A 23,542-nucleotide genomic window follows, 5' to 3' on the forward strand; every position below is an offset into this window, starting at 1 on the left:
ATTAACCTCTTGGAGAATGCCCGAAAGCATATTCAATCATCTTAATAGCGGAGCAGTGGCCTTCTATGTAGGCCAAATTATGCTTTTGTATTGGTTAAATTAAGAATTGGTTGCCTACAACATTTTAAACAGCTTTTGAAAAGGTATTTCAATTGTAAACTAATTTGAGTCATTATTAGTGCGACTAAAAGCTCCTTACGGGGTTTTTGCGTTTTGGTGCAGCTACTACAAATACAACCTGCAATTTATTACCAAACAACTTGTGAGACGCACGTTTTTGTTTGCCTTGTTTTTGTAAGTCCTTATCTTGGCCACAAGAGGGCGTCTTTTTAACGCATTATGTGAGTTGAACCAGAATGAATGTCTCAACAAACAATTTATTATTTCCCCTTATTTAAATTTTGATAAAGGAATGTGTAATTTTTTTATACTATTTGTTGTTTTGAAGATGGTCTGTCATATGGTGGGTGTTGCTTCCACACTTCCACCTGGGTAAGCATACATTTCCCAGAACTCTCCGTCTTCTGTCCACGCCCTTTCCTACCCAACTTGCGTCTTGTCAACTTTAGTTTTGACACTGATTTGGAGCCTTGCCTGTGATTTGGACGTCCAGGAAGAGCCGACCCGCACATACATGCAGGGTCTTTTTTTGTTTTTGGGAGCAATTGTCATTTTCATATTCTGCGTTTGAAAAGAAAATCTCCGAACTTCGACGGACTAGGAACCAGCCAGAGGGCGGGTTTTTCCCCAGGGATCCTTCAGAAACACCGAGGCTACAGTGACTGTGAATGGCCTGACATCCTCCAGACACAAGCAACCCTAGTGCACATCGTTTCGGAGTGTTGCTCGGTGGAGATATGACCGGGATGGTCGAGGGGTGAGTGGGCAACATGACAGTCTGCCAGGCCGAGGGAAGGGCCAGGGATGCCTGCTGGCTAGTCACTTAACTTGGACCGTAAGCGACGAAGAAAAGTACGCATCGTTTTGTCTTTCGGCACATGGTTTCTATCTGGTTCCACGTTTACAGTAACGTTATGTCAGTAGCGAAGGACGATGGTAGCGAACTAAAACTCTAGCACACGAACTGAAAGCTGGCACAGACGATAGAAGGAGCTACTGTGCAGGGACATTAGCTCCAAGTTAAGTCACCGTCCGCAGTCCACACTGGTTGAAGCTAATGGGAGCTAGCTGTGCTGCTCTTACTGCATTCGGTTGACCAAATAAAACACTCAAAGCTTTGATGAGTTTAAATGACACTCTACTGTCTAACTAATCGCTATCAATCATGCGATCTTGTTCTTATCTTTTAATGTAACCCGTCGTCCGTCGTCCTGCAGTCTGGGTTAATAATGCAGCAATTATCAGTGTTGGATTTCAACACGCATCACTGGATTGACTGAATACTAGAGTTAGTCATCTCTTGATTTTTGCTGCTATTGTTATTTTGGCGTGAGGAAGCCCTGAACAGCGCAAACAAACCAGCTACCATGGATGGACATGTGCAGAAACCGACTCATCTGGCCCGAGAACTAACACGGATATTTAACAGCTTCAACAAGCACTCCATACAACTCAAGAAGAACCTGAAAGAGACGAACCTGTTCTTCCGGGAAATAAGACAGAACTATAGTAATGCATGTGCATCAGCGATCAACTCGGACGCGGGGTCACTGGAAGCAGGTAAGAGCCAACACCTGCAGTATAGCATCTGGGCGTCAGAGTTCTCCTATCTATCTATACATCTGTCTAACGTGATCTCTATCTCACTTTATCGCTCTCACTTTCTCTATTTATATCACTCAATTTATTTATTAAGTATCAGTTATAAATGTACACTTTAACTATCTATTTATTTATTTATCTCTCACTTCATTTGTCTATCTGTTAATAAACTTCTCTCTTAATCTATCTCTCACTTTATATATAACTGTACCTACCTTTACCTTTTTATTGATCCATTTTGGTCTCCATATAGCAGTTTAACAAATGTTATAACGTATAATGTTATAATTAGACTTATTCGTTTTTAGTGAGTGTTATGACTTTTTGGAATTGTATCTATGTCAAGTGTGTGTGTCTTTAGAAAATTGATGTATCTCTATATCTATCCATCCAATTTTCCTGATATCTTCTCTCAACTTGCTGACTGGTAAAATAATATTCACGGGTCAGGGTAAAACTAAAGAGATTAAGGCCTTCTCAGCAGCCTGAGCAGATTTAGTGCACCAAATATGCAAAGATTTATTCATATGAAGAGCTCCCTATTTGGCAAAACGTGTGTGTGTGTGTGTGTGCGTGTGTGTGTGTGTGTGTGTGTGTGTGTGTGTGTGTGTGTGTGTGTGTGTGTGTGTGTGTGTGTGTGTGTGTGTGTGTGTGTGTGTGTGTGTGTGTGTGTGTGTGTGTGTGTGTGTGAAGAAAGCGTACAGTTAGAGTAGGCCGTTGGTAGTCCTCATCTGTTCTGTGCTTAAGACCGTGACTCAGCATCATTGAGGATCATGGATCATTATCCCTAAGTAGTCCGGTTCAATTGGTTTCTGTGTTTACACTTATGCAGGCTGCAAGCCTATCAGATGACACTTGATCACACAATCAACATCTGTACTGTACTGTACTAGGGATATTAGCTAGAGCTGCTTATGACTACGAGGGCTATTCGCAAGTGCTGCTTATGACTAGTTAGGGATATTAGCTGCTGATGACTGCTAGGCTATTAGCTGCTGTTGTCTAAGGTACTTGCCATGTCATAATATTAGGTACAGCTGCCTAATGGGATGTGCCCCTACCTCCCAGAGCGTAGACCCACCCCTCTATTGGGATGTGACCCCTTCCTCCCAGAGCATAGACCCACCCCTCTATTGGGATGTGACCCCTTCCTCCCAGAGCGTAGACCCACCCCTCTATTGGGATGTGACCCCTTCATCCTAGAGCGTAGACCCACCCCTCTATTGGGATGTGACCCCTTCCTCCCAGAGCGTAGACCCACCCTTCTATTGGGATGTGACCCCTTCCTCCCAGAGCGTAGACACACCCCTCTATTGGGATGTGACCCCTACCTCCTAGAGCGTAGACCCACCCCTCTATTGGGATGTGACCCCTTCCTCCTAGAGCGTAGACCCACCCCTCTATTGGGATGTGACCCCTTCCTCCCAGAGCGTAGACCCACCCCTCTATTGGGATGTGACCCCTTCCTCCCAGAGCGTAGACCCACCCCTCTATTGGGATGTGACCCCTTCCTCCCAGAGCGTAGACCCACCCCTCTATTGGGATGTGACCCCTTCCTCCCAGAGCGTAGACCCACCCCTCTATTGGGATGTGACCCCTTCCTCCCAGAGCGTAGACCCACCCCTCTATTGGGATGTGACCCCTTCCTCCTAGAGTCTGACCCCCACCCTTCTGGTGATCTGATGTTTCCCTCCGGGCAGGTCAGCTCAGCTGCATCTCGTTCCCCAGCCACGAAGAAGAGTTCCTCCGGAACAACGTGGGGGCCACTCCCTACATCCTGGTCCTGGGCCAGGACTGCGCCGCCCGCTACCGCCTGCTCAACTGCCTCCTCGGGGAGAGGCTCCTGCCGCTGGTGCACGAGGCCGGGGTGGCCTGCGAGGGGGACGAGGTCACCGTCTGCAAGAGGAGGAAGCTGTGCTTCACCCACGGCAGGCAGACGCGGCTCAGCCTGGCGCTGCCCGGCCAGTACGAGCTGGTCCACCAGCTGGCGGCCAACTGCGGGCGCTGGGACACGGTGCCGCTGGAGGACCTGGAGATCCACGACGAGTGCGAGGACCCGGCCCACCGGCTGGCCGAGCTGGAGATCACCCTGCATCACCCGCTGCTACAGGTGGGTGGGCCTTCCTACACCTGTGTGTGTGTGTGTGTGTGTGTGTGTGTGTGTGTGTGTGTGTGTGTGTGTGTGTGTGTGTGTGTGTGTGTGTGTGTGTGTGTGTGTGTGTGTGTGTGTGTGTGTGTGTGTGTGTGTGTGTGTGTAGGCCTTCCACTGTGTGTGTGTGTGTGTGTGTGTGTGTAGGCCTTCCACTGTGTGTGTGTGTGTGTAGGCCTTCCACTGTGTGTGTGTGTGTGTGTGTGTGTGTGTGTGTGTGTGTGTGTGTGTAGGCCTTCCACTCTGTGTGTGTGTGTGTGTGTGTGTGTGTGTGTGTGTGTGTGTGTGTGTGTGTGTGTGTGTGTGTGTGTGTGTGTGTGTGTGTGCCTTCCACTGTGTGTGTGTGTGTGTGTGTGTGTGTGTAGGCCTTCCAGTGTGTGTGTGTGTGTGTGTGTGTGTGTGTGTGTGTGTGTGTGTGTGTGTAGGCCTTCCACTGTGTGTGTGTGTGTGTGTGTGTGTGTGTGGGCCTTCCACTGTGTGTGTGTGTGTGTGTGTGTGTGTGTGTGTGTGTGTGTGTGTGTGTGTAGGTCTTCCACTGTGTGTGTGTGTGTGTGTGTGTGTGTGTAGGCCTTCCACTGTGTGTGTGTGTGTGTGTGTGTGTGTGTGTGTGTGTGTGTGTAGGCCTTCCACTCCGGGAATAGCTCAATATTATATATATAATAATAATATAATAACGTCAATAACAGCGGCTGTAGTGTTAACTGAATGTCGGCCTCTGAACTCTTTGAAATATGATGCAAACGTTTGAAGCGTTCGTGGTTAACAAGACGTTAGGTTTACCCGCCCAACTCACCAATGTGGCCGCCTAGAGCCTAGAGCGGCCAGGTTGATTAAGGTATATTGAAGTGCTTCTTCTTGCTGTTACCACCGGATATCATGCTTGTGTGTGTGTGTGTGTGTGTGTGTGTGTGTGTGTGTGTGTGTGTGTGTGTGTCCCCTGCTTTGTTAGAGATTAGATGACGGGGAGCTCTAGTGCGAGCCCGTAGCCACAGGAGCTGTATGGCAGAAGGGCTGCCACACTGCACTGGGCTAAAGGAAGAATTGGCTAATTCATTGCAAAGTGACAGGATAGCCTATTGTTTATCCAGAACACCCCCCTACGCTGGAATTGGTGGAGGAGGGGGTGGCGGGCTGAGGATCATGTTTGATCTCTGAATGTTGAATGAGTTTACATCTCGGCTCTAAAGAATGAAGCCCAGGTTTGCTGACCCACTTTTTTAGGAAGCCAGGAGGAACAGGACTTTTGAACACTTGAATGAATTATTTGACGTCCAGAATTCCCCAGGGTTTTTCAATTGCGGTTCAGATATGAGATGGGATGTGGCTCTTATCTAACTCCTTTCCTAACGCACAGTGTCGTTGTTAGAACATGGGTTTGCAGCCCCTGGCTGGTCCCTTCAACGGGCACCCGACGGTCAGAAGGTCTCAAGGGGGCTTAATCGGTTTGTCATGGTGTGGTGATTTTAGTCATTCCTCGCCGTGTGTGAAATGTGGAAAATGGTGTCTAATCCGTTCGTCTAAAGAGTTTAGCAGGTCACTATGCAAACCCAAGGTTCAGACAGCTCCAGAAAATAGGCCGCGCATTGGTTAGGGCTTCCCGCCCACCCTCCACCCCCTCTTTACGTAATGGCTCTGTGGGTCTGGTGTGATTCACATGACCAGGCCATGCAAGGCTCCCAAACCCTTCTGCTGCTGTGATGTGGTCTCCATAGTTTCAGCCCGAGCCCAGGGCATTGTTTTGTTTGTTCAGGTCATCGGAGGAGCAGTATAGAAATACAAACTTCCTCCGATGTGTTCATGTGATTAGTTCTCCTTCAAGTTTAGGTAGAGATAAGATAAGACTCTTCCACCCGCATCGTGTTGTGTTCAATGCGACTCAGTAGTCCGAATAGGCCTGACTTCTACCTCCCCAATTGAAATAGTTCCAGAACATAATCTAAAGCATAAGAAAAGACCATTCACAAAACACTTTTATTTAACTTTTTTTATGTTCCAACGCCATAGAAAGAAGAATGCTACCAAGGGAGGCCTAGGCAGGTATAGTCTGGTCTGCGCTGGTCTAGGCTGGTCTGGGCTGGTCTGAGCTGGTCTGCGCTGGTCTAGGCTGGTCTAGGCTGGCCTGGGCTGGTCTGGGCTGGTCTGGGCTGGTCTGGGCTGGTCTGCGCTGGTCTAGGCTGGTCTGAGCTGGTCTAGGCTGGCCTGGGCTGGTCTGGGCTGGTCTGGGCTGGTCTGCGCTGGTCTAGGCTGGTCTGAGCTGGTCTAGGCTGGTCTGGGCTGGCCTGCGCTGGTCTAGGCTGGTTCACTTTTTGTATTGACACTCTGGAATAGCCATTTTTGTACATTTAGTGTAGGAACATGACCTAGAGGACTGGGACCTTGGACCAGAACCCTATGGATATATGGATATAGATATGATAGGATATATATGCACTCTGCACTGAAGGTTACATACACACGGCCTACATATACATATATATACTATACATATAACTATCAAAGCAAAGTGTCACTGACCATTATTATTTTTGACCTGCTCACATTCAGTCAGTGATTTTGTTCTGAATCCATGACGTTATCTGTTGTGCATGTTGAAATAATTTATAGTAATGATTCATATATTTTTTAAAAGAGAAAGGCTCATTGTTGTTTGGGCTCTAGACTTTCCAATAGCGTTTTCCAATTGTAAGGGCATGCTAAGAGGAAAGCCCTGATGAGCAGTTCTCTGCTGTGTCTGTCCCATTCACACCACACTGTCACAATCACAGCACCTTGCCTTGCAGACTAATTACCCTCCTCCTCCATTCTACACTCACCCATCAGTTGAGGCACACGGTTACACACAAGTTATAAATAGCACTGCTAACCTATTGCCACATATCCTAAATTCTTTTACATGGAATAACGACCATTAACCATTAAATCGGTTGCAACTGTGTCGACATTCCTATTAACAAAGGTTTGTCACATCGGCCACAGTGTTTGAGCGGTGCTATTCAAAGAACACAGCCTTGAACATTATGTTGTGTTGGGCTGTTCTAGGTTGACTGCCTTCAGGTAGTGTTGGTTGCATTGGTAGTTGGGAGCAAATGTCCTAACTACAGCCCAGACTGCCGGCCCGGTTGGGCTCAGCTCTTGTGTCTAGGCGACAGGACGGTCTGTCTCCTTTGTGTGGCCCTGTTATTCATTTCTGCCTCCATTTTCTCTTTTTCATCCCCATCCTCTCGCTCGCTCCGTCGCACTCGCTTGCTCTCGCTCTCGCTCTCTCACGACCTCTCCCATTCTATTTTGGGTGGTGTTTCTATTAATCAAAGACTAAGCACCTTTTTGACTGGGTTTTGCCCTGCCATATATTTTCCCAAGACCCCCCTCTGAATGTTAGCTTGACCCCTCGACCAGGAATAGAAGCGACCTGTTCCGTACCATGTTTTGCTTGTTGCTCTTACTGCTACTCTCAGGGTCAGGTCTAGCCCATCAGCATGGCATTAATCCTGTAGTGTGTGTGCGTGCATGCGTGTGTGTGTGTCCGTACCCCTGTATCCCGCCTGTGACGGTGGTCAAAACAATACCCCCCCTCAACCCCCCGTAGTCAGACATCATTTTCTCCCCCACAGGAAGCAAAGATCATGGTGGTGCCCTGTCCGAGCGTGCAGCCCATCGAGGAGGCCCTGGTGGACTGCACGCGCAGCATCACGCCCGTCATCCTGTACGCCCTGAACCAGGACGCGCTGAGCGCCGGGCAGGTGGCGGAGCTCCACAAGGTCCGGGAGATGCTCCCCTTCCCCATCTGCTTCGTCCGCATCCCCGCCGTCATGCCGGAGGCGTCCCCCGAGCCGGGCCGGCGGGCGGAGCGCGAGCGGGAGCGCGAGCGGGAGAAGAGCCCGCTCTACAAGCAGCTGCTCTCGCTGGGCTTCCTGAGCGGCCCCGCCGGCAGCTGCACGTGCGGCGCGCCGTCGCAGTCGCCGGCGCCGGGCGCCAAGCCCGTGAGCGTGCTGGGGGAGGCCTTCGAGAGGCTGCACCGCCTGCTGGTGCCCTTCGCCCGCCAGGTGCTGCACAACCAGCAGGTGGAGGCGGCCAACCTGCTCAACGGCGTGCACTGCCGCTGCCTGGACCTCTTCATCAACCAGGTCAGTGTGTTCCTCGTCGTGGGCCCTCTGGGTGATTCTGGGGGGGGAAATCACCCGAGCGCCCCCTCTCTCTCCGCTCGTGTCAACTCTCGTGGCCTCGTTAACGCCGCCCCGCCCGAAGCACGTGTGCCATGTGACCCACACTGAGACAGAAGTAGAACAACACTTGTTGTTGCATGAGAGAGGCTTCTAAACTTCTGGGGTTACTATCGGTCAGCTGACCGTACTATTCCACCAGTGGGTCTTGGAGCCTGGACTCACTCACTCACTCTGTCACACACTCACTCTTATCGCTCTCACTCTCTCCCTCATCTCACTCTATCTCACTCAATCTCACTCTCCCGCACACACACACACACTCCATTCCCCTGTGTCTGTCCATGTGTATGTAGTGAGTGTCTCACCCCTCGTGTGTGTGTGTGTGTGCGTGTGTGTGTGTGATCCCCAGGCGTTCGACATGCAGCGGGACCTGCAGATCACTCCCCGCCGCCTGGAGTACACCCGGGAGAAGGAGGCGGAGCTCTTCGCCTCGCTCATGGCCATCGCCAACCGCAAGCAGGAGGAGATGAAGGAGATGATCGTGGAGACGCTGGCCAGCATGAAGGACCAGCTGCTGGAGGACGCCGCCAACCTGCAGTTCAAAGGTCAGGGTCAAAGGCCCCCTGAGCCCCGCTCCATCCGTCTCCCTGTCCCCCCCCCCCCCCCCCCCCCCCCCCCTCTCCAATAGAACCGTTTGCCACGGGGGCTTGTTTTTTCCCACAGACATGTTATTATTAGTCACCCGTCTAATTACATGGGCCATGTTATTGTAGTGTCTCCATCTGAGCCGGGGGTCTGTAGTAGGGCTGCTCCATTATGGGGAAATAATCATCATCACGATTATTTTTGGGCAGTATTGAATTCACGATTATTCAAACGAGTTATTTTTGAGTTTGAAAACATGATGCGTTTATTCAGCTTTTCTCTCCAAAAAAAACACTTACACTGTAGCTGATTTCCCCTTAAATGAAATAGACAAAATATTCAAATGGTAAATAATGTACAAATATGTATCCAGCTGTTCTGTAAACATTTCATTTCAATTTTCAAAACACACGATTATCTCAGTTTGGAGATGGTGCTCTGGGGGGTAGGGAGGGACCCACTACCCAGGGGTCAACTTGATTTGGCCTTCTGGGGGATGACCTGGAGTGGCACGGCCTATGGCCTCTATGTTACAGATGTATTCTACTTCCCGTGATACCGAGGAGCTCGTTTTGAGCGACTTCAACAGCTCGGCTCATGTTGTTATTGTGTGCTTCGTCGCCAAAGTAGGTCATCGTCATTAGTCTGTTAGGATTAATAGAGCTCTGACTCTATTCTGATCTCTTGTGTCATTTATTTTTCAGTCCTTGTCATATGATGATCATACAGGCCTATGTGACATTTTAACACAAATCCTATAACAAAGAGGCGTACATGTACATGGCTGTGATATCCATTACCAAACATGACAAATACATACACGATATAATAATTCATAACGGAACCCAAAGAAGAGTGGCTTAAACAGACCGCCGTCCACAACCACTGAAGAAGACGCGTCTCTCTCTCAGTCTGGCCACCCGGCCCGCGGGGCGGTGTGTGTGTGTGTGTGTGTGTGTGTGTGTGTGTGTGTGTGTGTGTGTGTGTGTGTGTGTGTGTGTGTGTGTGTGTGTGTGTGTGTGTGTGTGTGTGTGTGTGTGTGTGTGTGTGTGTGTGTGTGTGTGTGTGTGTGTGTGTGTGTAGCTTGTCTCTACAGCAGCTCTCTGTTGCTATGGCGTCTCGGAGGCCAGTCTCGCTGGTCCCCCCCCCCCCCTACCCGACCGCTGTGACACAGTGGCTCTAGTGTGTCTGGACCCCCACCGCAGAGGGGAAGAGTCAACGCTTTGTGTCAACAAGCTTCGGGTCGCCAGCTTTCTGCCTCCTCCTCCGAGGACGTCCACCCACCGAGCCGACCGGCGGCGCGGATCAGATCACTGGCTGAAAAAAATAAATTAAAAAAAGAGCGGCGTCTCGTAGGGACTATAATGTCTTGGGACGCGGCGATTTAACAGGAATGCAGGGGTTATGTGTGGCTTCCGCTCTTTGATCTTGGGTGCTAGCCGAGGTCCCGGGTTTAGGTTTGGGATTGGACCGGCGAGCGAACAGAGAAGAGGGCTGTTGGCTCTGTTGTCGGAGAACAGAGGGGACGTCTCTCTCTGTGTAATGCTATTATTGTCGTTACCCCGTAAACGAGATTGCCGACTCGTGGCTCCCAGACGGCTGCCAGTTTCCTCTGTAGCTGTTCGTATTAGGAGGGGCTGTTTATTAAGAGGCCTTATTGATATGTTGCTGTGTTTTAATATGCCTTTGGCCGACCTGTTGGCTTTTGTACGATAATCTTGGCACACTGGGGGTCTGATTGAGGTCAGACTGCGGTGTGGTTGAGGTCCTGCCCTGCAGCCCACTAGCACCAACTACAGGCCCATTGTGGATTAAATTGTTCTGTATTCTTAAGCTTTGAAACATTTGGATCATGACTTTTATCCGTTTTTTCATTTTAAGGGCATATTGCGTTGCGTCATTTTCTCTGCAGTGGGAATGGTTTTTCTCTTGTTAAATCTATTTATGTCAACTCTAAAGTCCTTCCACATCAATATACTTGGGCTAAAATGTGTGTGTGTGTGTGTGTGTGTGTGTGTGTGTGTGTGTGTGTGTGTGTGTGTGTGTGCGTGTGTGCGTGTGTGCGTGTGTGCGTGTGTGCGTGTGTGCGTGCGTGCGTGCGTGCGTGCGTGCGTGCGTGCGTGCGTGCGTGCGTGCGTGCGTGCGTGCGTGCGTGCGTGCGTTGATATCTCTCAGCGAGTTGAGAAACTCATGTTGTTGATTCTCCCCTGAACCCCCAGACATCATGGTGACGACCAGTGGAGAGCCCGTTACGTCGAAGGAGATCAAGACCTGCATCCAGGAGATCCAGGAACTGATCGTGGGTCGGCTGAACCAGGCTGTGGCCAATAAGCTGATAAGCTCGGTGGACTATTTGAGAGAGAGCTTCGTAGGAACTCTGGAACGCTGCCTCAGCAGTCTGGAGAAATCCACCATTGATTCCTCTGTCCACAATATCACATCCAATCACCTCAAACAGGTAGGCTGCCTTCCAGGCCAACGCAATCAAAGCCAACGACTGTGGTATAACACTGCACGAGCCCATTCATGAATGGTCTGTTTCAGAACACTGTGATTATAAGGTATTTGTTTTGGGCTGAGTTCTAGGAAGAAGGGGGGGGGGTGTTGTTCCCATTGACCAAAGCCAACGTGGTGATATTTCTTTAGAAGCTAGTTGTTATGGTTATGGTTATAACGTATGTGAGCGTTATAATGAGAGATGTTGTATATGAAATGCGGCACACGCGGTGGCGTTATGCTATGTTGTACCCCTCTCTCGGATCGATCAACCACTGGCCAGACAGAACTCAGACAGAACTCCCGACATCCACACACACACACACACACACACCGTGGTGTTTGTATGTCCTATCGCCGTCGGCGTCCCTTCGTCACGATGAAACCTCGGAAAAGGCACTTTAACCTGACGAAAAGAACACAACACCGCTAGAGTTCAGAGCAGAGTAGAGCGTTCACAAACGTGAAAAATAGGATTTTACACGTTTTCTCTAAATCACGCTTTAGTTTTAGTAACAGTACTACAAATGGCACAGATTACTGTGTTTGCCCCTTTTAAAAAAACTATCTAATATAATTTGGCTCACAGAACAAATTTTACGGATTGTATTGCTTTATTGTGAGTTATATATATTTTATGGACTAACTTCTTAAACTAAGCAATTGGATAGTGTACTTTATAGTTGTGAATGGGAAGAGGCTCTTACTGTATGACTTATAGATATAAAGAAGCCCAAATATCACTCTGGATGGGTTGGGTCTTCTCTTGATTGACAACCGGAAATGATTAAATTCTGTATGGGGAAGATATTGTTTTGCAATACAGCAACAAATTGCATTCACTTAATTTAATATCCGCTTTTTATTTCGAGGCACGCAAGCATGCTGCGTGCAGGGACATGTTTAGTTTCCACTGAAAGACTATAAAGAAAAACCACAAGGGGTTTTTATTTTGGCTAAATTCAACTAAAACAAATAACAGTAGTTATGTGTGAAATGGCTACAGCCGACGCAAACAAAACAGGGGTTTGGGAATCCACTTCTCTTACAAGGCCCCCACGCCGGCCCTGTACGGGTTCCTGTATAAATGGAGAAGTGGCGAATTTATCAGATCAGACATGGTGATTTTCTATTCTGCATGCATATATGATGAGCCCGGCCTTGTTTTAAACTACTACATATGTTTGTGAATGCTTTGTACCATATCATACAATCAGAAGTACGTTTTAGGTTAGCCAGCATATATATTCTAGTACAGCCTTTCCCACAGTGGTGCTGAGGCCTGGGTGAGGTGCAGTATGTTGATGCACGGTGCAGATGTGCACGTGCACGGTGCAGATGTGCGAGTGTAGATGTGTGTGTGTGCAGATTTCAATGTAACAATTGGATGCAGTCGGGGGCGTGTGTGTGTGTGTGTGTGTGTGTGTGTGTGTGTGTGTGTGTGTGTGTGTGTGTGTGTGTGTGTGTGTGTGTGTGTGTGTGTGTGTGTGTGTGTGTGTGTGTGTGTGTGTGTGTGTGTGTGTGTGTGTGTGTAAAAAATCTTGCATTGCTGATTGTCCCACTAGTAATCCAGTGGTGGCGCTGCACCAATACTGGATGCAAGTAGGAGAAGCGCTGTGGTAGTAGATCCCCCCCTGGTGTGAATCCAGGGCTAAACATGTTGATGTGCCTCCCGTCCCGCTCCCAGATATTAAACGCTGCCTATCACGTGGAGGTCACCTTCCATTCTGGGTCCTCCATCACCAGACTGGTCTGGGAGCAGGTCAAACAGGTAAGGACCACAAACCAGGCGTGTTTATCAGCAACACATTAGGGGGGCACACCGATTATTGACCACTGTGTGTGCAGCCTCACCCAGCCCCAGAGTCCAATCAGACTCGGCCAGGAGAGGCTGCTTAAACCAGCCCGTCATCCACACACACACTCCCACAGACACGAATGTCTCCCTGACCGCGGCCCCCCCCCCTCCCCCCCCCCCCCCCCCCCCCCCGCTGTCTCCGTGTGCTGCAGATAGTCCAGAGGATCACGTTCGTGAACCCGCCCTCCATCACCCCGGAGTGGAAGCGCAAGGTGGCCCAGGACGCCATCGAGAGCCTGAGCGCCGCCAAGCTGGCGCGCAGCATCTGCTCCCAGTTCAGGACGCGCCTCAACAGCTCCCACGACGCCTTCGCCGCCTCCCTCAGACAGGTCAGTCCGGCTCCCTGTGATAGGTCAGTCCGGCTCTGCTCCGCCTCCCTGTGATAGGTCGGTTCGGCTCTGGTCTGCGGACCAGAGGACAGGGATACGACCCCTTCCGTTCGCTGCTCACTGTCATGTGATCCTCCGCGTCGGGAGCCCTTGGGTAGTGTGTTGCGTCGCTATAAACGTAGAATCCCAATAGACCCCTTTTTCACACAGGTGTCCTCGTAAGACACACACAGGTGTCCTCGTAAGAGACACACACAGGTGTCCTCCTAGGAGACACACACAGGTGTCCTCGTAAGACACACACAGGTGTCCTCGTAAGACACACACAGGTGTCCTCCTAGGAGACACACACAGGTGTCCTCCTAGGATACACACACAGGTGTCCTCCTAGGATACACACACAGGTGTCCTCCTAGGATACACACACAGGTGTCGCTCATAACACGAATGGGCGGCTCCTTTTATGTACAGGGGCATCAGAGGTATCATCAGGGGTATCATCAGGGGTATCATCAGGGGTATCATCAGCGGTATCATCAGGGGTATGCCCCTGATGCCCCCCCCTATCCCCCCAAACTAGTGAAGATGTCTCCGACCCGCACCCCTGGACCCTAAAGGCAGCAGGCCCGTGATTAGTGTTATGAGTGACAGCGCTGTTCGTCCAACGCTGTCTGTTGAGGACTCGGAATGCCCTTCATGATCCTCACTGTCAGGGTTCATTTAAACAGCCGACTAATGTGGGCGCAAGTGACAAGGAAAACAAGTTTTGATTGGATTTTGATTGAAGGATCGTTTATTGATGTCATAGTATGGTCTGTGGAGTGCGCCATCATCTCGTCCAAGAAAAGAATGACTTATATAATAAGTGGAATAATAATAATAATTATTATTATTTTCAGTGAATGTTGTGATTGCTGCGTAGCATGTTTTAATCATTCTGACTAGCGGTCACTGAACTGGGAGGACCCACCCTGTTGCCATGGGCGCTGCACGTCGTCACATGATGGACAAATGATTCATATGACCGATTACTGATATTACGGATCACAGTTCCATTGCCCTACACACTTTCTTCGTTGAAGAAGTGGTGGGAGTGTGGGAACATAGCAGAGGAGAGGAGTAAGAGATAATACTGTTGACTGTAAAAATAATACGTAAATAAATGCACACAGAGAAGAAATCTAAAGGCAAAAGTACTGAATTTAATGTAACCGCATTCAATGCATTCACAATCCCATCTAATAATTCCAGTATACGCAGCATCCAAGACATTAAGGAGACATTTAGCTTCAAATCTGAATGGGGATGCATTACCGTACAGGTGGTGATAGTTTCTTTCCTATTCCCTGATTATTATTTTTACATTCAACGGAACAACCTTGTAAGCAAACTAGGTCTAGTGGTCTATTAATTTGCCATTCATTCAGATGGGGATAGATGGTTTCCTTGGCTAACGCTAGGCTAACGCTAGGCTACGTAGGCTAGGGACAGAGCTATTGCGGCGGGGCACATTTCAGTGCAGTGTGTTTTGTAGGCTGGCTTTGTAGCGGCTATGGGGAACATGGATCTAAGGAATAGGGAGGGTGATGTGCAGCAGGGAGGAGACCTCAGATGAGGCGTTGGACATGCGGGGAAACATGCCTCCAACGCACACAACCGTTACACACGATCACTCACCGGCAGGTATTACAAAATATTACATGAGGTCATGATTGTGTGATTGTGGTGATGGTCACGGTAAATGATCCCAGTTACGGTAAATGATCCCATTTGTGAAATGAGGAGGGCTCGGATTCTTGGAAAATAATGTCTTGTGAAAAAGTAAAGCCGATTCGATTGATTTAGAGATGATTAATTTGGAAATTTGGATTTAATCAGATTTTAGAAATGTTGTTATTCCGTTATTCCGTCAACTAGTAGTGATGTTCCTTCTGCTGGCGTGTGTGTGTGTGTGTGTGTGTGTGTGTGTGTGTGTGTGTGTGTGTGTGTGTGTGTGTGTGTGTGTGTGTGTGTGTGTGTGTGCGTGTGTCCAGCTGGAGGAGGGCCACACGGGCCGGTTGGAGCGGACGGAGGACCTGTGGCTGCGGGTGAGGAAGGACCACGCCCCGCGGCTCGCCCGCCTCTCCCTGGAGAGCCGCTCGCTGAGGGACGTCCTCCTGCACGGTACTCCTCCACCTCCTCCACCTCCACCACCTCCACCACTAGCTCCACCTCCACCACCACCTCCACTAGCTCCACCTCCACTAGCTCCACCTCCACCACTAGCTCCACCTCCACCACCTCTACTAGCTCCACCTCCACCACCTCTACTAGCACCACCTCCACTAGCACCACCACCACTAGCTCCACCTCCTCCACCTCCACCACTAGCTCCACCTCCTCCACTAGCTCCACCTCCACCACCTCTACTAGCTCCACCTCCACCACCACCTCTACTAGCACCACCACCTCCACCTCCACCACCACCTCTACTAGCTCCACCTCCTCCACCACCACCTCTACTAGCACCACCTCAACCACCACCTCTACTAGCTCCACCTCCACCACCTCTACTAGCTCCACCTCCACTAGCACCACCACCACTAGCTCCACCTCCACTAGCACCACCACCTCTACTAGCTCCTCCACCACCACCTCTACTAGCACCACCACCACCACCTCTAGCACCATCTCCACTAGCTCCTCCACCTCCACCACTAGCTCCACCTCCACCACCACCACCTCCACCACCACTAGCACCACCTCCACTAGCACCACCACCACTAGCTCCACCTCCTCCACCTCCACCACTAGCTCCACCTCCTCCACTAGCTCCACCTCCACCTCTACTAGCACCACCTCCACCACCTCTACTAGCTCCACCTCCTCCACCACCTCTACTAGCTCCACCTCCTCCACCACCTCTACTAGCTCCACCACCTCCACCACCACCTCTACTAGCACCACCTCCACCACCTCTACTAGCTCCACCTCCTCCACCTCCACCACTAGCTCCACCTCCTCCACTAGCTCCACCTCCACCTCTACTAGCTCCTCCACCACCACCTCTACTAGCTCCACCTCCTCCACCACCTCTACTAGCACCACCACCTCCACCTCCACCACCACCTCTACTAGCACCATCTCCACTAGCACCACCACCACTAGCTCCACCTCCACCTCCACTAGCACCACCACCACCTCCACTAGCACCACCTCCACTAGCTCCACCACTAGCTCCACCTCCTCCACTAGCTCCACCTCCACCTCTACTAGCTCCTCCACCACCACCTCTACTAGCTCCACCTCCTCCACCACCTCTACTAGCACCACCACCTCCACCTCCACCACCACCTCTACTAGCACCATCTCCACTAGCACCACCACCACTAGCTCCACCTCCACCTCCACTAGCACCACCACCACCTCCACTAGCACCACCTCCACTAGCTCCACCACTAGCACCACCACCACTAGCTCCACCTCCACCACCTCCACCTCCACCACCACCACCTCCACCAGCATCACCTCCACCACCAGCACTACCACACTCCTCCTCTGGTAGCTCAAATAGTATAAACCATATAGTTCATTCATTCTATTCATGAGTATACATTCGGGTACACTTTACTTTCTCTACTTTATTAACTTGATCCCCATTGACTCTCCGAATACCCCTCCACTCAGCCAGCTGAGCTAGTTCACCTCAGACAGCTGCACAGCCAGTAAGAAAAGAGAATCTTATTGTAAATCGACATACTGCTACCAGTATGTCGTAACTATTACAAATTATTCTTTTTTTTATATCATTTTTGGAAGACCTTGAAAAAGAATCGTGAAATCTGACCTTAAATTACCCAAAATTGGGTTCACATGCTCCTTAATCAAGTTATTTTAAATTTTTCGATTCTGGTAAAAATATCCGTGTTATGTATTCATGCACAAATAAGATTATGAGCAAATGGCCTGCCATTATTCAATAAATCACTAGTCCACTTCAGAGCCCACCGCCCTAAAAATGAGTGGGCCCATCAAGGACATCCCCCTTAAGTAATGTGGAGCGTTTTACGTTGATAGCAAAACAAATTACGGCGGCGTCTGATCACATTACCACTGTTGCTTGAGATTTGCAGATAATTTTATAATGGAAGTCAATGGGGAAAAAAAAAACGCTTCAACCATTCCGAAGGTGAACATCTCACATCTTTCAACGTTGGTACACGAATAGAAACCACACACAAGCAGGTCTCCAGGAAGTAAAGTACTGCTGTGGTGACAAAAAGCATCAGCCTATTTAAAGGCCACAAGTCCACTCCCAACGGCCCAGGGACTTAACACTTGGTGCGCTTTCTCATTGGCCTTGCTAGCATTAGCATGTTAGCATGCTCACTGAATATTGCGCATATAACGATTTGGCTCATGCACCCACACACATTTTCGTCAGAAATGCCTCGTGACCAATTTTATTATTATTATTTATTTGAGATATAATGCTGTACTTGTTGGGAATTTGTAATTCCCCTGGATTGTTTGTTAATTTGTCATTATTATGCATATATTTGACACACCACACACACACACAAATGTTAATGTTCTAGTGGCAACCAGGATATCTCCACAAAGCCAAGCCCCTGGTTCAGTCAGAATCACACGGCCTTTGGTTGACAATGGAGGATATTGTCAGTAGCTTTGGTGCAGAGCGTCCTAATAGTGTAATTATTGATATCGGTTGAAGGAAACCCCTCTTTATTGTGTTTGGGACAGGCAAGCCCAAACTGGGCCGCGAGCTGGGCCGCGGCCAGTACGGGGTGGTCTACCTGTGTGACAGCTGGGGGGGGAACAACCCCTGCGCCCTGAAGTCGGTGGTTCCTCCCGACGACAAACATTGGAATGATCTGGCCCTGGAGTTCCACTACACCAGGTCAGTCAGCCCCCCCCCCCCCCGCAGGCAGCTCGGGAGTTGGTATGGTCCGTTTGTATGGGAACAACATTTGTTCCCATACAAACGGTGTTTAGTACTGTTTGTTTGGGGACAAATGCTGTTTGTATTGGGACAAATATGGTCTGTTTGAGGACAAATACAGACGCATATAATTTTTCTGATGCATTGCACTGAATTATTTGCAGCTTACGCTCATTTTCGCTACTGGTCTATTAATGGGTGTTTTAGTAACCAAGGTGTGGAATAATGGGGAGTTTAATTGTGAGCATTCTTTATGATACGAACCACTAAGGCGGGTGTAACACCACTGAGTCATGGTGTTATGTTGCTCAACCCGCCGACACTTCAATAAAAGACAAAAGGCTGTTACTGCAGTGCTTTGTTTTTGTGAAGGTACTCAAGTGTTGGATACGTGGTCCGCACGCATCGCTTGACAAAACTCGCTCCACCCCGATAGTAACGCCTTGTTCTCCTTCATTGATCAGACGTTCTGACAGGTTGGATCTTGAGGCTGTTTTAATCCTCTAACCAGGCCGAGAACTTGTCACCTCTGCGGTTGAGCGTTAGGAATGCAGTGCATGACCGGGAGGGCAGGGACTGCTGCCCCCTGGTGGATAATTTAATAAAACCTGATCGAAAAACCAACTCAAAACCACACCTCGTCTCCAAGCATCAAAACCTCCCCGTTTGATAACAAACGGCCCCTCCTTGGAGTTCCATCCTTTTAGTCTCACTTCGATCAACTGTTCGGCATCGACGATCGATAAAGGTTGAATTGAAGGGGTCCTGTCCCTGCGCTCAGGTCCTTGCCCAAGCACGAGCGTCTGGTGGACCTGCACGGCTCGGTGATCGACCACACCTACAGCGGCGGCTCCAGCATCGCCGTGCTGCTCATCATGGAGCGTCTCCACAGGGACCTCTACACCGGCATCAAGGTGAACCCGCTGCCACAGCTCAGTGCTCACGCGTACATACTCCCCGTTTCAGCTGAAACGGGCCCATATGTGGTTCCCCATATCTCTACTCTCTCGTGTGTGGTATTGGTTTAACGTCAGCCGGGGGGCCGACCGGGCCCGCGCTGGACGCCTCTCTTAACGCCTCGGTTGTGCCCCAGGCTGGCCTGTCGCTGCAGGAGAGGCTCCAGGTCGCCCTGGACGTGGTGGAGGGCATCCGCTTCCTGCACGGCCAGGGCCTGCTGCACCGAGACATCAAGCTGAAGAACGTCCTGGTGAGTGCAGCAGCGGAAGAGAGACCTTTGTGTCGTGGGATCTGCAGCGGGGGGGGGGACCGCATAGATTGAGTGACGTGGTCGAGCAGATTCTAGAGAGTGTGGTGATTGGTTGATTTGTGGTAGGGTATTCAAGTTTTTTTTCATCCAGAAAATCCATTGCGATGAAACTGAGAGTTGCTATTGTAAAATTATATATCCAATTAAACGACATAAATTCAATTCCTGTTTTGTTTAGTCTAGTATAAAGCAATGCAACCCTTCACCAGTTGCCCTCCTCCACACTGTTCGTCATTGTGTGTGTGTGTGTGTGTGTGTGTGTGTGTGTTTTTACGAGCGCCCGTGTCATGTGTTCTGCATGTGAATCCTCCTCCTCCTCCTCCTCCTCCGCTCTCCTCACAGTTGGACAAACAGAACCGGGCGAAGATCACAGACCTGGGCTTCTGCAAGCCCGAGGCCATGATGTCTGGCAGCATCGTGGGGACCCCCATCCACATGGCCCCGGAGCTGTTCACCGGTCAGACACAGAGCATGAAACTAATGGCTGGGGGGTTAGCACACGTAGACAGAGAAGGGGGCTGGTCCATTAGAGAAGTTGACTAGCCGTGAAGTGATTTCAATGTAAACGACTGCATGCATCGCTTGTAATGTAAAAGAGTCTTATCGCTTTGACTAGATGCTTTTATTTGAAAATGTCGCCCCCCCGCAGGGAAGTACGACAACTCGGTGGACGTGTACGCGTTCGGGATCCTGTTCTGGTACCTGTGCACCGGCTCGGTGAAGCTCCCCGAGGCCTTCGAGAAGTGTGCCAGCAAGGACCAGCTCTGGACCAACGTCAAGAAAGGTGAGCCGCTCACACCTCTGCGGTGTGTGTGTGTGTGTGTGTGTGTGTGTGTGTGTGTGTGTGTGTGTGTGTGTGTGTGTGTGTGTGTGTGTGTGTGTGTGTGTGTGTGTGTGTGTGTGTGTGTGTGTGTGTGTGTGTGTGTGTGTGTGTGCGTCTGCGATGGGAGACAGCTTCTTCTTCTTCAGGATCCCTGAGGATGTGGAAATGAGTGTGTGTGTGTGTGTGAGAGCGATGTGTGGGTCTATGAGCCATTTGTGTGTGTGTGTGTTAGCGATTTGTGTGTGTGTGTGTGTGTGTGTGAAGACCCTCAATGGCTCCATCATGAGCTGTCGGGGGGCTGCTGGCAGCAGACTGAGCGAGTTGTGTGGTGTGTGGTGTGGTGTGCAGGCGCCCGGCCCGAGAGGCTGTCCAGCTTCGACGAGGAGTGCTGGCAGCTGATGGAGGCGTGCTGGAACGGGGACCCCTCCCAGAGGCCCCTGCTGGGCATCGTGGAGCCCAGCCTGCAGAGCATCACGTCGCGCCTCTGCCACTGCGGCTCCGACCAGAAGAGCAGCAGCCTGGAGGATTCCACCTGAAAAAAAAAAAAAAAAGGAAAGATACATCAATTTAAAAAAAACAAAGATAACATTCCTTTTCGGTGACGGACGACACTCTCGGACGACGTGTCGTTGGTGGGACCTGTACCTTGTAACGCGTAGAGCAGGTGTAGGATGTAGTATGTCTAAGCTGTTCCTGTTTACCACTGTTTAGATTTACACTATTTATATGACATTGATACAAAAGACCCGATAGGTTTCACAAACATGTTTTCGTTGTTTGCCGCTTTGTGTATTTGTATACAAACTCTGACATTGTGCTATTGTGTCTCGGGCCGCCATGCTAATTACTTAGTGGTCGGACGACTTGTTACTTAGGTGCAAAGATGTTTTAAAAAAAAAAAAAAAGTATAAAAATAGACCATTTTCAGTATTATGACTTCATGTGTAAAAGATACATTTTAGATTATTTAAATTGAATATACTGCTGCATCAATACAAAAATATGTTGTGTTTTAAATAAAAAAAGTGAAAATGTTGAATTATTTCTGAGTCATGCATCGTTTTTCTCATTAAATGTGTAATGTTGTCAAAGCTGTAAAATATTCTAGAATTGGAATTGGGCTGTGTTGCGTTTGAAACATGCTTTTTAAACATGTAAATAGGTTCAGGAAACCTGCTAAATAAAGACGCTATTTCTTACTGCACTGTGGTGAACTGCTGTGTAGAACATCTGTAGGCCTATCTATAACTATATATATCTATAGATAGATATGCCTACAGATTACAAGAGCAAGCGTGGCTCCACACACCCCATGACCGCAGAGGTCCAGGAACACATCTCCGTCCTGAGAGCCAGGCTGGCCCCCAGAGGAGCAGACCCCCCGGCCGGGGGGCTCTGGAGGCCCTGCAGGGCTTGGGGAGGGTCCTCCTGGTCTCCAGACTTGGGACACGTTCAGCCACAGCGACCGCTAGAGATGAATGTTCATTAAAGGTACCGTATTACACCTCCAGGTGTGAGTGTGATAGCCGTTACCAGCCGTCATGGGCGTGTCCACCTAGATGTGTGCTGTATAGAGCAGTCTACCAGTCTTACCCAGTGGACTGTAGCAAAACGTTGCTCATCTATCCGTCATACATCTAGGTGGACACGCCCATTTGTGATGTCAGAAGAGGCAGATTTTCAAAACGGCTTGTAACGGCTAATCACACTCACACCTGGTGGTGTAATATGGGAACTTTAAAGAAAAAAATCCTAATAATAGAGAAGCCATACTTGTGTCCCATAGCACAATATTCAGAGGAGCGATCAATACAAAGAAATACAATCCAATAGTGAGAGCCACCCGTCTAATGTAGGGGTCCCCAACGTTTTTTTTGCCGTTACTCCAATTTATTTGGTCTGAATATTCTTGGGTCCCCGAAATCGTACATGTTGTGGATCTCCTTCCCAACACATCATCTGCCTGTAATATATCCCAGTGAATTTGTTTTCTTATGGCTATAAATCAGTAGTTTGTATATAAAGGCCCTTTACAAATACTGGATCTATCCATTTTAAATTGAGTTTTTTCTCCCCATTAATCTCAAGGGTTTCATGAGCATTGCCGACTGCTCCTATGTTCTTTGTAAGGTCGCTATTGTCCTTCGTGGATTTGGCTTACCCAAATTGATAAGGTGGGTTTGTGAGGAGAGCCTTTTAACTTTGAAAGAGGAGAAAAGAAACACGACAAAAAAAACAATCATGGTAGCCACTTCTGTCTGTTTTACTTGAAATCGGGTGAAATCCTTTACAAAGCATTTCCACATAGAAAAATAACAGCCATTTCCTAGACACTACCCTGTATCACTAAAGCTTGGACATCACCTACGACAGCTGGTGGTTGTGGAGCAGTTGATTGCTTGGGCGCTATGATGATAGACAGTTTGTATAGAAGTTAAAAAAACAATAAAACAAGGAGTAGGTTTAATGTGCCAGTTATTCCCACTAAGTTTCCAACATTATTTGAAAGTCATTTTATTAAATCAACATGAAAAACCTTTTGATTTTGTGGTGCACTTCTCCATTCATTGTTTCCCACACATCTGTTACACTGGGATGTTAAACCAGTGGTGTTTCAGCTTTGAAATGAAGTACAATTAATTTAAGACACAAAACAGCAATTGTAAAATGACTATCGTCACTGGACTTGGCACGGGCGCAACAACAGATGTAGGATCAGCTTTACAGTCTGTATGGAACCAGGTTCACAGACACGGTTTGAAAAGGTTATTTGTGATCGGATCTGGTGACAACTGCATCAGAGGAGTACATGGAGATTGAATGGCTGTTAAAATGATATCTACAAAGGTCATACATATTCTGAAGAGAGAGAGAGAAGCAGAACGGCCTTTCCTTCACAATATAAAAAAACAACAGTGAAATGAATTTGTTCCAGTTAGTATACGAGTCCGACTGTGTTACGTAAGCAATTCCTTTTATAGATATGGTGAAACCACAGGGTGGAAACCCTCATTTTTTTTTTTTTTTACAGGCAACTCTGTACAGTCACATTGGATTACAGTTGGAATATTACAGCAAGGTCGAAGCAGGTATTTAGATATTTTACAACAAATGCCTAAAAAAAACAAAAAACAAAAAAAACGCCTCA

At 49.0% G+C, this 23,542-nt stretch overlaps 1 protein-coding gene across 1 annotated transcript; it reads left to right on the forward strand.

Moving 5' to 3' along the window:
* The first annotated feature begins 564 nt into the window (after positions 1–564).
* dstyk (dual serine/threonine and tyrosine protein kinase) lies at positions 565–21,406 on the forward strand. The gene is made up of 14 exons (XM_084464862.1): positions 565–1,680; positions 3,423–3,832; positions 7,483–7,995; positions 8,444–8,639; positions 10,899–11,137; positions 12,863–12,946; positions 13,186–13,362; positions 15,396–15,525; positions 18,106–18,262; positions 19,086–19,218; positions 19,398–19,511; positions 19,914–20,028; positions 20,221–20,355; positions 20,743–21,406. The coding sequence occupies exons 1-14, from the start codon at positions 1,488–1,490 to the stop codon at positions 20,928–20,930; spliced, it is 2,784 nt and encodes a 927-aa protein (XP_084320988.1). The 5' UTR covers positions 565–1,487; the 3' UTR covers positions 20,931–21,406.
* The last annotated feature ends 2,136 nt before the right edge of the window (positions 21,407–23,542 follow it).

This window comes from Micromesistius poutassou, assembly GCF_964030765.1.
Source record: "Micromesistius poutassou genome assembly, chromosome: 2".
NCBI lineage: Eukaryota > Metazoa > Chordata > Actinopteri > Gadiformes > Gadidae > Micromesistius > Micromesistius poutassou.

Excerpts from the sequence above, each read along its gene's own strand:
- dstyk (XM_084464862.1), top strand. The coding sequence starts at position 1,488 with ATGGATGGACATGTGCAGAAACCGACTCATCTGGCCCGAGAACTAACA. Across the intron at positions 7,996-8,443 it reads TGGACCTCTTCATCAACCAG|GCGTTCGACATGCAGCGGGA; the intron begins GTCAGTGTGTTC and ends TGTGATCCCCAG. Across the intron at positions 19,512-19,913 it reads TCAAGCTGAAGAACGTCCTG|TTGGACAAACAGAACCGGGC; the intron begins GTGAGTGCAGCA and ends CTCTCCTCACAG.